The sequence below is a fragment of the Elaeis guineensis genome, chromosome 2 (assembly GCF_000442705.2).
Source record: "Elaeis guineensis isolate ETL-2024a chromosome 2, EG11, whole genome shotgun sequence".
Lineage (NCBI taxonomy): Eukaryota > Viridiplantae > Streptophyta > Magnoliopsida > Arecales > Arecaceae > Elaeis > Elaeis guineensis.
Window position 1 is genome coordinate 58,130,845 of NC_025994.2, and position 16,372 is coordinate 58,147,216.

At 30.7% G+C, this 16,372-nt stretch overlaps 1 protein-coding gene across 1 annotated transcript in view; it reads right to left on the bottom strand.

Moving 5' to 3' along the window:
* Positions 1-693: 693 nt before the first annotated feature.
* The window catches only part of LOC105057909 (uncharacterized), a 29,013-nt gene continuing 13,334 nt past the window's right edge, over positions 694-16,372 (bottom strand). Inside the window, exon 2 of the mRNA XM_010940627.3 lies at positions 694-1,131. Coding sequence (XP_010938929.2) covers positions 930-1,131 — 202 coding nt within the window. The 3' untranslated portion in view covers positions 694-929. The remainder of the gene's footprint in view (positions 1,132-16,372) is intronic.

Genomic DNA, 16,372 nt, shown 5'->3' on the forward strand with positions numbered 1-16,372 from the left:
GACTACAAAAGCATAATGTATCATATAGCTGGAGACAAAAGATTCTCCATTGAATAATTATATCAATCCAATATGTTTAGGCTAATCAATCTAGAATAGTTTAATTGCTTTGTGGTGAAGAGTGATATGAGTCAAGTACTGGAAATAAGAAAGCAAAAAAAGAGGTAAGAGAGCTAATATACTACCCCATTCATACTGAGGACATGTTGATTGGCAGTATCTTCATTTTTTTTGCTAAGATTCACTGAAGAGAGACTAGTATTTTTGAAAACCTGCAAAGGACATTATATTTTAAGAGATGAAAATGGAATCTAGCGATGATATGCCAAAGCTTAAAACTGTCATGTTTGATGTATTAGAGATATCATTCACACTCTGTAAAATGGTTGTCATTCTGCATGGTAGCTTATTCACAAAGAAGTCATTTTAGTTTGATAAAAATTACTCCAAAAGAGAATTCAACATAATATATTATTCAAGATCATATTTTTTGTGAGTACTACCTAATCCATCCACCAGGATCTAAATGACTTTATTGTTATCTTTGTTATCAATAGCGGAGAGGAGGATAGGTAGAAGCTGCACATGCCTGTAATAAGTCTTTACACAAGCCTGCAATGACTCACCATACGACCATGTAAAACAATTAATTCATCTTTTGAAGAAATGCAAGGTAGATAAAATTACGCAACATCAAGAGATTTAGCAACTATAAGAGACTTCTTTTGTTCATTCTAGCTAGTTTAGGAGTTGCAAAGAGCTCGCACAAGCTAGAAAAATAACAACAATAGTAAAGGTTGTCTCTTTGCATAAACAGACAGACAAACTCATAATATGAGGCCCAAGCTACTAGGATAATAAAATCAACATGCATAGATAGACACCACACGAACTTGACATGTACTACCCAAGATATTGCCTATAATAACTTACTCATTTGACTTGAATTTCTTCTTTGGGATGAAACGCCGAGCCCAAAGGTGCTTACCTTTAGTCATGAACTTCACTTTAACATTACCATTTAATATACGTAGTATTGTATCCAATGAGCGGAATGACACATGAGCATAAAGAGGCGGTCTCTCTTCTTTTGTTTCTTCGATAGATATGGACTCCACATCTCCATAGTTTCTGCCAAATGCAAACAACAAAATAATAGGTAAGCAATTTCTAATAGAATGCTTTTTGAAATAAAATAAATCTATTGATATAAATAGTATTGGAAGAAAGTATGCTTTACTTTTTCCCTTTTTCTACAGTAATGCAAATTTGTACCCATATTATGAACGGTACAAAGTGCGGATAGGAAGTTGATTGCTTTTTATTTCTATTTTTTTAATTAATATAAGCATTCATTAAAATAAAACAATAAATTATCTTTCAAAATTAATTAATATTGCTTATATAAAAAATGCAGATGCATGACTAGTGAAGCAGATAGTTATTCTACAAGATAATTTTGAATGCAAAGCTATTCATAAACTATCGAAACTAAAAACCACATAATCTTCATTTTTCTCTCTAGAAACCTATTCATATCCCAATGGGCATTTAGGAAATGCTACTTCTTCATAAATAGAGTATCAAAAGGTACAAGCAATATTTTCCAAAACCCAAAAAAGTATAAATCATATATAATGAACTACCTGTCTATCAATATATAAAACATGTATCCTACTAACATATTACATTACTTAAAATTACACCTTAAAAAATCAATAGGAATATAACTAGAATCAAACAATCAACTAAAGAAAAAAAATGTCAATTAGCTAACGTAGAAATTATAAGAATCAAAAGGCATCAACCTCTTTGATCTTAGAAATTTTTGTCCGATTTATAAATGATGTTATATAAAGAATATTGTGCTGTTACTTGAATAGTTCTTATTTTTAAATTTCATATTTGTTTATATTAAATGTCTTAATAGAAATCTATCTATTACATAAAAATAAGAAAAAGATATCTAAGATTAAACTTCTTTTAACGATTCATTAATGTAGTTCACGTGATCGTAGTTACACTTAGCTTGTATTTAATCTGTTGATATAAACAAAATGCATTCATCTAATTTCCTTACAAATATAAATAAACTTTTCTTTCTTTATGATTTCTCTATGTACGTGCATGTGTGTATCCCTATCTTTTAGAAACATAATTAGTACTATAATACATATTTGCTTTTTCTTCCTCCCGGCACTAAATTATATTTTGAATGCTACTAATTTCAATAAAGTAAAACACTACTTGCTAACATATGAAATACTACTTAATCTCTCTGCGTACCCTTATTTCCATCCTCCCATCTTAATGATGAACAACCAAAGTTGAACCTTTGCCTTTTGCCCAAATAGTCAGAGCTAGATGTACCATTTGAGCTTAAGTTTGGCGGTCGAAACCCATATTTTTCAATCATCAATTGCATATCAAAAATAAAAGTTAATGCTTATAGAAAATGTTTAAATAGTAATGTGTATGCCATGATAAAAGAGAGAAGAAAATCATGTCCACTAATAAAATCAAAATATTTCATTCTTGTTTGCTTATAGCATATCATACATATTGGCCAAAAAATGTTTCCTAAAAGGTATAAAGTTAACATCTCTATAATGTATATGTTCTTCAAAATTAAGTAAATAATAAAGGATCATGATAGTGATTCACTCATAATAGGGTCACTTTATGGACTTTGATCTCTTTTTTCCACCAAAATTTTGATTAATTCATCTAATAACAATAATAGCAACTAAAAATATTAATAAAACCTTAAAAATGATTTTCTTGCAATATTGCCCCTTAAAATAATGCATCTTTCACTTTTTTATTCTTCTTTTCTTGATTAACCCACCAAGTGTTGCTCCCGTCCCCCAACCAACACTTGGGCATCACACTACCAAAAGTCACCCATACATTAGCTTTATAGCGCTCTCTCTCTCTCTACAACTTAATCCAAATTTATATCTTTGTGTCATATGCCTATACTTGACTTTAATAGATCTTACAAAGGAAGGGATGATAAAATGAAACCATACTTTGTTGCATGGGATAGAAAAAAGGAAGAAGAAGAAAGATGGATGCAAAGGCAAGGCTCTTAAGGTTTCTATGAGTGTGAGTTAAGGAGTGCAAGTAGGTATTGATATAGCTACAAGCCAACAATGTAATAGAGAAAAAAGAAGAATGAGAGATTAGGTTTATTGAACAAGTAACATCAATAGGATGGTATGATGGGCTCCTATAGTGTGACATAGAAAATATGGATATATGGTTTTATCAAAAAAGAGAAGAGAGAGTGTGATCAATGACAATAAGCTAAAAAATTGGGGGTAATTAAGAGGGCTACAATTGAAAAAGCTTGCAAGATAATTTCATTAGAATTTTCCAACTATTTCAATTTTATTAATGAAAATTTATCCTAAATTTATTAAGAAAAGAGAACAGTCAATAAAATGGCCTCCCTATAGATGCTCTTTATCATAGCCTTCAATAAAATGGCCTCACTATAGATACTCTTTCTTATAACCTATGAATCAAAATTCTTTATAATCTTTATCCTCTATATGTATTCTCATATTTAATAAATGGACCTTGATTAATTGTTGCTTTTCTTTGAAAGATGAAACAAAAGAATTTATTAGCTAAATACATACAATATATATAAACAAATTTATTGTTTAATTTTGAGTTATCAATGACAAACTATGACTTTATGATAAATTTGAGAAGATAGACCATGAAAATTTTATATGCTCATTGAATCCCTCTCTCTCCTCCCCCCCCCCCCCCCCCGCCCAAACACACTTGTCTCACCACATAACCTAAATCAAAATTAAGGATATGCCTAACATCACTTTACTTTTCTTGCTTTCAAAAATAAAAAGGCAAAAGTTGCTTGGGGAAATAAAATGTTTGTTATTCTATTTTAAAGTTATTGCCTTTGTTAGAGTTTATAAAAAGGTGAAAGTAAAAAATTTTGATATTAATTTTTAAAAAGTAAAAATTATTGATAAAATTTTTCGCATATTTCATTCTTTTTACAGTACCTCCTCTTTTCTTGTCAAATTCTTTGTAAAAGCTTTTTCAATTGCTTAAGTATCCAACTTTCAGTAATATTTTTTTACTTAAATAATTGATGTTAAAAAGTTAGTTACACGAGTTCTAGGATGTCTCCTTCTTAACCATTTGAACATACCTATCTTTTTTTGCAATGGATAATAGGTCATTTTTTCAGCCTTTTCCTTCTCCTCCTCCTCTCTCCCTCCCTCCTTTCCCCCAATTATCCTCTTTCCCTCTTTTCTAACCGCCCAATTCTAAGTCATAACCCAATTGTACTCTCTTCTCTTTCTTCATCCTTTGTTTTCTCTCCTCTTTTCTATTTTTTTCCTACTATTAGCTTCCAAAAATCAACCCTAGCACAAACTTAACCCCACTCCATCATGAAAGGGAAATGAAGGATATATTCAAAAATATTTTTTGATGGAGTGTATAAGAAATATGAACATATACCCTTATTATAAGAATTATGATAGAATTTGATCTTCAAATCTTCTTAAATCTATTATTTTTAATAATTGACATAAAGAAATTGATAGAGTTAGAAGTAGAAAAGGTGACTGTATTTAGAACTCTTAAAAATCTTATACTAGATATGGTTATAAAGTTGTTTAATCTATCAATTTTTTTAAAAAAATATTAAATAGTTGTATGAACCTTATTTTATTTAAAATCTTATGGGTTGCTTTCTTAAATTTGAAAACTTATGTATGCTAATGAGTAGGATTTCAAAATTTAGAGGTGATAATTTTGGTTATGTAAGTAAGATAGGTTTTGTGTTATATGATTCAATTTTTTATGGGAGGATGTGTATCTAATATCCATGCACAAAAATTGAAGGGTATTACATTATAAATTCTAAGCCATCCATACTTCATGGGATATTTCAAATTCTACATATAATAAGCTTATCCATAGATCGCTTAAAATAAATCAAAGAAAGAAAGATAAATGACTGAAAAAATAAAAAGTACTTATTATTTAAAATCTACTGTATAAAAGAAAAGAAAGAGAAAAGGATAGCTAAGATCCACCCTGCATGCAAGAAATCCTTTTTTCTTTTCCTGATTTCTCTCTTCTGTTCATATTTTCTCACTAAGTTTTTTCTTTAATTTTTTATAGTATAAGAGAAAATAGGACTTAATAATTAAATAATCTACCTATATATTATGTACTTGTCTCTTTTCATCATGATTTTTGTCATATAAAGGGGAAAAAGGAAGAATGGAAGAAGTAGAGAGATTTCTTAATAATCAAGACTAAATAATCAGCATAGGTATCTAATTTTGTTTCTTTTTTAAGTTAGAAAATAAGTTGTACAACTATGATATTAGATTCGATGAATTTTGAAAATAGCTATTGTTAAGGCTAATACTATAAAAAAAATCATAAATAAGTTCATTATCTTTCTATTTTTTTCTTTTCTCTTGTTTCATAGCAACAAACTTTAGTAATGTCTTCTCCCATAAGTCATATCCTATATCCTTGCTTCATTAAAAAAAGAAATGATGGGTTTTCACTTTTATATTTTTTTATATTTGTTACTCTTGTCAAACTATCATATTTTAAAGGGAAGATCTATACCTTTGCTTGTAGCTTTTATATTTTAAAACTTATTATTTTATATCTATATTTTGGCTATTATTCTTGAAAAGTCAAATATGTTCTTCTTTTTCTAAACTAAAAATATATCTTTTACTTTTTCTTCTAAAGAGAAAAATAGTAATGCCACTAAATATAGCTTTTTTCTCAAAATAATTAAAAAATAAATTAAATTAAATTTTTTTATTTTATTAGATAAGAAAAGTAGCATTAATGCAAAGTGTAGTTTAATATTATCATAATTTGTTCATCTTTTGCATCATCCTTCAATTATTAAAGAAATACATAGAAGTACAATCATGAATCTATTATATCTTGTCCTTGAAAAGTAATAATTAAGTGGTAGCATGCAATATATTACTAACCATATTTAGAATTTTAATAAATATTTTGATTTGAAGAAAGATAATAAAGAGAGAAGGAGAGTAGACGTAGTTCAAAATGTACTTTTAGTTTTGTTTACTTTTTAGAGATTTGAGTAAGTGGTCTACGGCCCTCCCAAATATTAAAACACAAATCCTTCATAAGAAGTGCTAAAGGTACTCAAAAAATTCTAGAGCCAATATTCATATAAAATATTTTTTATAGTAAAATAAGATATTATTTATTTTTCTCATATATAGAATTATAACACAAACATTGAGCTAAAAATATTATTTTCACTCAATTTTTGCATAAATTAAAATTGTACTATTAGGAAGTATAATTTTTTTATTTGGCATCAATTCTATGTTTATGTACTTTCATTGCATCTAGAAAATATTTTGAAAAGAGTCTTATTTTCAAACTTTTTGGATAGACAGATTGTAAACTATTTTTTTGATTTATATTATTACATATCAAAAATTAAATAATAGAAAATATTTTATTATACAAGCTTTTGAGGTAAACAAATAAAAAGAGAGGATTTTGAAGTCTCTTTTAGCATTTTTTAGATAAGAAGTCTTTATAGGAATCTAAGTTTGTTAAAATGTACTTACTGACTAAATTCTTCATAGTCGCCAAACCCAACAATCTAAGGCTACTCAATGCTATTTGATATGGATAACCTCACTGGAGGATTAAAAGAATGCTAGATGGCATAATCTTAACATCTCAACTTTTTTTTGCTTACATAAGTACCTCTATTATTGCTTAAAATCCTTAATATCTTGGTGTTATAAAATCTCTTTGCCTTCTTCCCCCTGACATTACTTGGTAGGGCCTTCCTTTATCTCATATCTTAGTTTTACTTTAGATTCTAGTAATTAATTTAGTGACATTAGAAAAATTATCTAAAAAATATATAATTATGCCAAATATTATAAATATTTATAGGTGGTAGGATTTTTCATATTTTCTAATCTATCAATTTAAGAAAAGAGAACTTCTAACCATATCAAATTTTATCCATGATCTACCACTCCATCATCCTTTTTGAATAATGAAGTCTCAATAAGTTTTAAAATTAATAACTAAAAAGATCAAGACTTAGTATAATTCAATAAAAGATAAAAAAAGACCTAAACACCAGACATAAGCAATATTGATGAGAAGACATCACCTTAAAATCTAATAACATTATTTCATCATTTTTTCAAGTCATATAGTTTTCTTTCCATATTTCTTTTAATGATGAATGACTATAGCTCTCTGTTTAGGATGGCTTAAGTCTCAAATCTTAATTATTGTTGGAGGAGAAAGATAAGGTCTCTCATCTTCTGCAACTGTATTATATTGTTTCAAAAAAATAAGATGGATACTCTATTTTGGCATATAATTAGCAATAAATATAAACTATATTTAGTCATTTTGACAAAATACTTGCTATTTGTCTATTTGTTGATCTCTATTAAATGTTAGATAAAAAAATTATGTTAGCTATCTTTCTTATTTTAACTTATTTTTTATTTTGTTAAATATTTAAATAAATATTACTTAGTTCTAAAACTATATCATCTATCTTCTATGAAGCCTAACTTTGTTATTAGATAAAAATTTGTTTAACTCAACTATTAAATTCTAGCTCCACCGTTGCCAAATTCATGTTAAACTATACCGTTATGTAATGAGGAGACTACAATAAAATATCTTTAGTATCTAATTTTACTATTTTTTGAATTAAAGAGTTTGTGCAAGTGGTTAAGATGGTAGAATATCTCCAAAATCTTTTAACTCTCTAATACCATATATCTTTTTTTCTTGAAGTTGATTTTATAACAAAATATATTATACTTAATTTGAAGATCACTCTATATATTATCCAATTGTAATGAAACTATTTTCGATGCCTTTTTTTGACAAAAAGGATAGAAAACCCTGAAGAGGTGTTGTTAATATTTTATTGAGATCATGAAACATGTGTAGCATAGACTAATAGTTACAACAATTATATCAAAAATGATATATAAAATATCAAAATGATACTAAGCATCCAAGATAGAAGCCAAGCACATCAAAGTTGCATAACTTTAGAAACTAGTAGTTGAAATAATTAGATTTATTGAAAATCTTAGAATTCCTTTCGTTCTACTCAATAGTTGCTGCTAGAATATCCTACCACATTCTAATTCTCTTTTTTTATTTTTTTAGATCTCAATAACTAGATATAATGTCTTTACTATAATCAGTTTATTTGAAAGCAAATAAAGAGCTCTTTCCAACTCCACTTTGTTATTAAATGGTAAATGATTGTATCATTGATATACATAGTTTTTACATTTTCATCCATTTCTATCGCTGTAACTTTGTTTTAAAAATCTATTCAAGGATATAGTAGTATTATCTCAAATGAATCTAAAAATAATTTAAAATAGAAATGATATATATAGTTTTGAACTTTAAAAGAATTTTTTACTTTGTACACATTAATATCAAGAGTTTCTATATTTAATTCATGGGATATTACCATATTAGTTCTTTTTTCTAAACCAAATCTTTAAAACAATCTCTTTTCTTCTCAAAAATATCTACTATGTAACTTTTGAAAAGCAAGACAAAGCAGTCCTTTTTATCTAATTAATGATAGATGACCCTAAACTTTTCTATTTAACAAAAATAATAGTTTAACATCTAATGCCATTCTTTTTGACATCATCCTACATGTTCCTTTCTTTAAGAAATTTGTGTTGTAACAACTAAAAATAAGATTTATTATTAAATAAAAATTTAAAAAATAATTTTCTTATGAAAAGGATTATTTAATCTAATTTACTAAAAAGTAGATACCAAATATATTTTTTATTAAAAAAAAATTTAGAAGTGGGTTGGAAAAGGATAAATATGTGAGAATCCTTAATTAAAAAATTATCAAATAATCATCTTTCATCTAGGATTTTTTTTCTTTTCCATTTTGAGATAAGATTATAAATAGTTGAACAATTAAATACCTTTATAGTTATAATAAAGCAACAAATTATAGTATATAGTCTCTCTATCAAATGAAAAAGACTAAAATTTTTTTATGACCAAGTAAATTATTAATGATACTTTGTACATAGAGTTTTTGCTTTGACACATTTTTTGGGGACCTTTCTTATTTTTAAAATGGATAAATTAGATATCTTTTTTCTAAGTGGTTAATATCCTAATATACCTCATAGATATGCACTAAAATTTAAAGGTGAAAAGTATATGCAAATATTTCTATCCTTGATATTTTCTATTGTGGCAAATAGAATTTTGATTTAATATCGAAGTTTTGAATAGCATCATCTTTCTTTTCCACTCTCTCATTTACTTTACTCTCACTTGCTCCATCTCTCTCTCTCTTTCACTCTCTCTTACTCTTTCTCTTTTTATAACACTCTCCACTTTTATCTCTCTTTTATTTCTCTTCTCTTTGTTTTAGTTTTGCTCTTTTTATACTCTTATTTTCTAGCTCTATTCCCCTTTCAGTCTCTCTCTCTCTCTTTGATGCTCTCATTCTCTTTTACTCTATCACACTTTCACTCATGCTCTTTTATATAGTCAAAAGTATGAGGGAGTAAGGATAGTGTTAGAAAGAGAGATCTTATAGCTGTATGTATGATTCTGATCTCTTATAATCATCAAAAAGTCTTTTGAGATTAGCCACCAAAATTTTTGATATTTGTTTATTAATCCCTATATTTTAATATTCATATAATTTTTTTGTAAAATTCTCAATTTTTATGAATTGATCCATTTGCTAGTTTTCATTTAATTCTTAATAGTAAATAAGGCTTGAGAATTTGCCTCTTCTTGATCATTCCATGCTCTTCTCATTGGGGATCTAGCCATTAGAGGACCAATGATGGAGGGGTATAGGTTCAGATATTATTTAAAAATTAAGAACAAAAATATCTATAAGATATAAAATTAAAAGTGTGAGAAGAGTAAACATAGAGTATTCTATTATGATCTAGTTAAATTGAGGGGTGTACAAGTAACAATAAGCCAACTTAAAATAGTTTACGGACTAACTTAAAAAAATAACTATTATTTGATACTATAAAATGATATTATTTTATAATTCTACATAATGCCTTTTCTAGGTACGTTATTGAGTTGTAAGAGTTAGTAGAATTTACACTATACCAATTAAAATACTTTGAAAAATGAATGTTATATCAATTTAATGTCAAATATACATTTTCAAATTGACATATCTAGAAGAAAATATATCTTGATTAGTCTCTAAGATTTTGAAATGAAAAGGATAGAGAATACACTTTATGAGTCAAAGAATATTTTACTGGAGCTATATTAGGCTCCAAAATATGCTCCATTATCATGATACACATCTTAAAATAGTTAGTTTTTAAAAGTTATCATGATAAATAATAGTAGGCTAGATTTTTTATCCCTCATGTTGTGTTTATTTTATTTTCCTTCTTTTGAATATACAAGAATTAGATATGTACTGTGATAGTCGTGTTTAGAGGAGGTGATCCAAATAATATTTTATGCTAGTAAAGAAAAAAAGGCATTTTTCATTCATAACCTCAAAACTAATTGATTATTAGACCTTTTTTGTCTAGAAACAAAAATTGATTATTGATACTTTCTCATATGCTCCTTAAAAATAAGAATAGATATAAATAAAGGACCTTGGAACTTATTAGACCATGTTTAAATGTTTTATTTCCATGTACAAGATAACCATCATATTCAAATTTAATAATATATATTGAATTCATTATTATAGATGGGTATTTTATATCCTTGATAATCACATAGTTATGAATGGAAGCTTAGATATAGTACTAGGTCATAGGTATAAAGTCATCCTCACAAAGCTAGGCAAAAGAGTTAGGGCCCATGATTTTGTCATTTCAAAAAAGCAAGATAAGTTCTTCTCTGTTGTATAGAGGTAATAGCCTTTTCTTCTTACATTGTTCATTTTAAGAGGACTTGAAAATGCCAGCAAAGGCTTTTGCTTGGATATACAGGGCCACTAATAAGCCAAATATTAAACTCAAGAAAGCAATTTTCAATTATTAGCTTGTCAGCTTTGCATTCTTGCTTAAATATTAACTTTCTATCTAGATCTCTTGTATGGCTATAGACTACTTGTTTAGGATTGACACTCACTCTTATCCTTCTAATATGCTTTTGTTAGAAATAGTACTTTAGTCTATCAGAAATCTTAATTGCTTGCTCACATCTTTCTTCTTTTCTTTTTTTTTCTGTTTTATTTTTCTTGTGATGACTTGTCAAATAGACAAGAGAACATAGAAAAAAGAAAGGGAGAATGAATAGAAATAACAAAAATCATGAAGTCTTTCTAAACTAAGAGAGTCCTTGAACATTTTCTGAAGAATTTAGAAGAAGTTGAAAGGTAGAGTTGAAGAAGAATCAAAATCCTGATTCAAATGCAAGGATGCCAACTAATCCACTACAAAATTTGCCTCCCAATAAACAAATTGTATGGAGAAAAATTCTAGGAGAAGATGATAAATGGAGAATATCACTAAGAAGTGAATTGGTAATTTGACTAGAAGCCCAACTAGAAATCTAACTAGCGACTATCATTGAATCAAATATAGTAATCTTCTATACTTACATTAGAATTGACAAAGGTTGGGCTTTCGACTAAAGAAATATAGAAACCTATGCATCATTAATAATATCAATCCCTGTGCCATCCCTACTAACCACTGAAATACAAACTTCATATCAATTGAATGTAGAATAATGTCTTTCCAAATTTAGGATCTTCAAATATGTTCATAACCATTCCAAGTCTCCTGACAATCATACTTCTTAGCCACCACAAATGCCCATAAGGATTCTAGATTGGGCATCAAATTAGCAACTAACCAGGTGATTAGAACAATGTGTCTATATCTGAGATCATATAAATCTAGACCTCAAGCCCTTTTAGGTTTACAAATAGCATCCTATGAAACTAAATGGATTCCTTTTTTACCAATCTCATGAGCCCAAATAAAGGATTTAAAATATTTTTTAATACTATCAATAACCCTTAGAGTTATAACATAGCTTGAGATAACAATCTCTGCTTCCAAACATCCAACTTTCCATTCACTTTCTCAAGGAAATAAAATATATGGACTTGAGCCTTTTACCCACAATAGGTGTGCCTAAATAAGTGACAATTTCTTTCTTCACATTAACTTATAAAATGGGACAAATCCTTCTTTGAACATCTTGAGACAAAGATAGATTGAAGATAATATTGGACTTCTCCATATTGACATGTTGATCAGACTATAGGCAATAGGAGACAATCACATCTCTAACAGGTACCACATTTGAAGGGATAGCTTTAATAGTGATCAACAGTTTATCCACAAACATTATAAGAGAAAGTTCAAAACCATTCCTTTCTAGTTGAAAAGCACTAGTAGACTATAACTGATAGCCTCCCGAAGAGATTTAGAAAATATGCTAATATAAAGAACAAACAAGAATGGTGAGAGAGGATAACTCTATCGAAAACCAATGATAGAAGCAAACCAACTTGTAGGAGAACCATTGACAAGGATAGAAAATTTTGGCTGGCAAACATAAGCATAGATCCGATTATAAACTTTTTATCAAAATCAAGATGTAGCAAAATAGCCCATAGATAAGACCCAATCATATCATAAGCCCTTACCGTGTCAGCCTTCAGGACCATAAAGAGCACTATTTATAGGAGCATTGAGCAGTCTCTAATGAATGAAAAATCTCCTACGCTACCAAAATATCATTGGATATTTGTCTACCTCCAATGAATGCCCCTTATTCTCTAAGCACTAACACCAGCATAAGCCCCTTCATTCAGATATTAAGAATCTTAGATACTAATTTATATAGAGCATTACAAAGACTTATAGGATGGAAATCCTTAGCTAGTTTAGCATTATCCTTTTTCAAAATTAAAGTTGTATATGCCCTCTTCCGTTCCCTTGGCATAGCCTCAGTACTGAAGATCTCCAAAACACCAGCAATTGCCTATCTCTTAACAATTCTCCAAAATACTTTCAAAAACAAAGGAGAAAACCCATTAGGTCTCAATGATTTTTTCAAAGATAAAAATCCTAAGAACATCCTCAATTTCCCCTTCTAGAATAGGAGCAATCAAGCTAAGATTCTCATTATGCAACACTTTCATTCAAGCTAAGGTTCTCTGACTCTACATCGGCCGCATAAGCACATTAAGCCGACTCACAATCGACTAATCAACCAATAGTTGACTACTATCAACCATTAGCTAACAATTTGGTTAACTCTCGATTGAAGACCATCGGCATATCAGAGTTATCAGTCAATGCATATTCGGATCTTCTACCGATTTATCAGTATTACCGACATATAGTCGGTTTATCTGCTCAACATACTCTAACCATTATGAATAATTATAGACTATGTGTTACGGCTATTAATGTGAATAAACAGCCTACTAACTCTATGATTATAGCTCGATAATCTAGCACCATAAAAAGTAGGACCACGTACTCGACAGTTACATCAGAATCATCTATAAAAAGAAAGATAAACGAGCAGTATGGATAAGATAATTTTGGACTAAGACTCTGCCACTCTCAATATTCTTATTAGCTATTCACCAACCCCCTCTCTGACTTAAGTATCAGGAGATCTCCATCGAACACAACTCCGATCTGTGAGTATTTTGTCTTGTAGGTGCTCTTCACCAGCGACAGGTGATAGGGAGTTGGCTGCAACAGATTGACGTGCCAAAAAGGGGTTAGACTATAATCAACCATACTGAAAATTAGAGCTCAACACTCGACTAGATCGGTAAGGTAGTCTTCCCACTGGAAAGATATTCCTCCCCCACCTACGATGGCAAAACCCAGTTTCTCACATCCTGTAGTCACCATGAATGCACAGATTGCTGTACTCATGCAGCAAATGAAGATTTTGATGGAGGCAGTTCAAAGCCTCCAGTAGCAACAAATCCAACAGCAGCAGCAGCCACCAGTGGAGCAACCGGTGTCTCAGTCGGTGCCATTTAGGCACAGCCACGATCCTCTGCGACGCTCACCCTTCTCATCTTCAGAGCGATCATCTTGACACTCCCACTGAGACAGACAACCGCATTCTTGACACTCTCATCGTGCCACCCACCATTTGCGATGTTCTCTCTTTTCTTCTCGTGCACACAGTATCAAGAAGGGGAAACGGCTGTGGATGCCTTCTGCTTCTCCTTCTTCGAGGTCTTCAGGGGGTTCCACCCCCAGAGTTTTTCAGCAACGGCAGCTTGATGATTATGAATGCAAGTTCCAAAAAATTGATCATCAGCTCACCCGACTTCAGGTGGAAGGTTGGAACTCTTTCAATGACTACGACTTCCACACTGCCCAGCCTCTCTCTTCGCGTATCTTGGATGAACCGATTCTCTCTCAGTTCAAGATGCCACAGGTGGAGTCATACAATGGCTCCATTGATCCGATTGATCACTTAGAGAGCTATAAGGCTCTCATGATAATTCATGGGGCAACCGATGCCCTCTTATGCATTGGCTTTCTGGCAACTCTTCAGAAGACTGCTCGAGCCTGGTATTTTGGGCTTCAGTCAGAGAGCATTAACTATTTCGAGCAGCTTGAGTATTCTTTTGTGGTCCACTTTAGCACAAGTTGAAGGCCATCACAGACATCCGACAGTCTCTTCTCAATCAAGCAAGGTGAGATAGAAATATTGAAAGACTTTGTGGCTTATTTCAATACAGCCACACTTGAGGTCAAGGATCTCAATGAAGACATGGCTATATCGACCATGAAAAGAGATCTGAGGAGATTCAGATTTACATATTTTCTAGATAAAACTCTCTCTTGGACCTATGTTGAACTTCTGGAGTAGCCACGATACCAAACAGTCAGTTTCATTGTGATCACGATCACGATACCGAACAGTACATCCAGCTCAGGGACGAGATAGAGGCCCTGATTCGATAAGGCTACTTCAAAAAATTTTGACATGATCGTCTAACTCAACCTCCCACCGACCAACAACCTCAGCCGCAAGCTGAGGAGACACTCAATAATTGACCAACGACGGGAGTAATCAACATGATCTTCAGGCAATAGAAGAACTGGGGGGCAACTTTCAAAGAAGAGTCGGCAAAGAAACAACGACCGAATAATGTAACAATTTTTTCAAAAGAAGATGTTCAGAGAATTCAAACTCTCCACGATGATGCTATCATTGTCTCAACAATGATAGCTAATTATGATGTAAAAAAAATTTAGTGGATAATGGAAGCTCTACAGACATTTTGTTTTACTCGACTTTCTCTCGAATGTGATTGTCGACTGATCGACTTAAAAGAGTTTTGACGCCATTGGTTGGTTTTACAGGAGATACAGTCACTGTGGAGGAAGAAATCACTCTCCCATTAACCGCAGAAATTGAACCACGACAGAGTATTATTCTCGTGAAATTCATAATTGTTCGAGTTTTTTCGGCTTATAATGCCATACTCGGACGATCTGGTCTGAATGCTCTGAGAGCAATAGTCTCGACTTATCATCTACTAGTCTGATTCTTGATAAAAAATAAAGTTGGAGAGATGCATGGAGATCAACAACTTATCTGACGTTGCTTCATAGTTTTCACACAAAATAAGCAACTTGAAGACTCTTTGTCTGTCGATAAATTGGACCAAAGAGAAAATGAGTAGAGGGGTGAATCAGTCGAATAACTGGTTTTCATCCCATTAAAAAAAGATCCTAAGAAGATGGTCCAAATTGGATCGCAGCTATTTGATCCGGAGCAGTAGCAACTAATAAATCTACTCAGGGCAAATACCGATATTTTTACTTGATCGGCTACTGATATATCAGGCATTCCTCTAAAAGTAATAATCTATCGACTCAACATTGATCCAAAGGTTAAGCTGGTGAGACAAAAGAAAAAATCTTTTGCTCCTGAAAGGCAGAAGGTCATCGACGAAGAAGTCGACAAGCTCCTTATAGCTGGCTTCATCAGAGAAGTTACCTATCCTGATTGGCTCATCAATGTAGTGACGGTGAGAAAGGCATTAGAAAATGAAGAATTTGCATCGACTACATAAATCTAAATGAAGCTTGTCCGAAGGATAATTTTTTTTTTTGCCGATGATTGATCAACTAATTGATGCGACTTTGGGGCACCGATTCTTAAGCTTCATGGATATCTTTGCAGGCTACAATCAGATTCAGATGGCACTCGAAGATGAGGAGAATATAGTCTTCATAACCGATAAAGGCATTTACTGCTATGAAGTAATGCCTTTCGATTTAAAAAAATACTGGAGCCACATATCAATGGC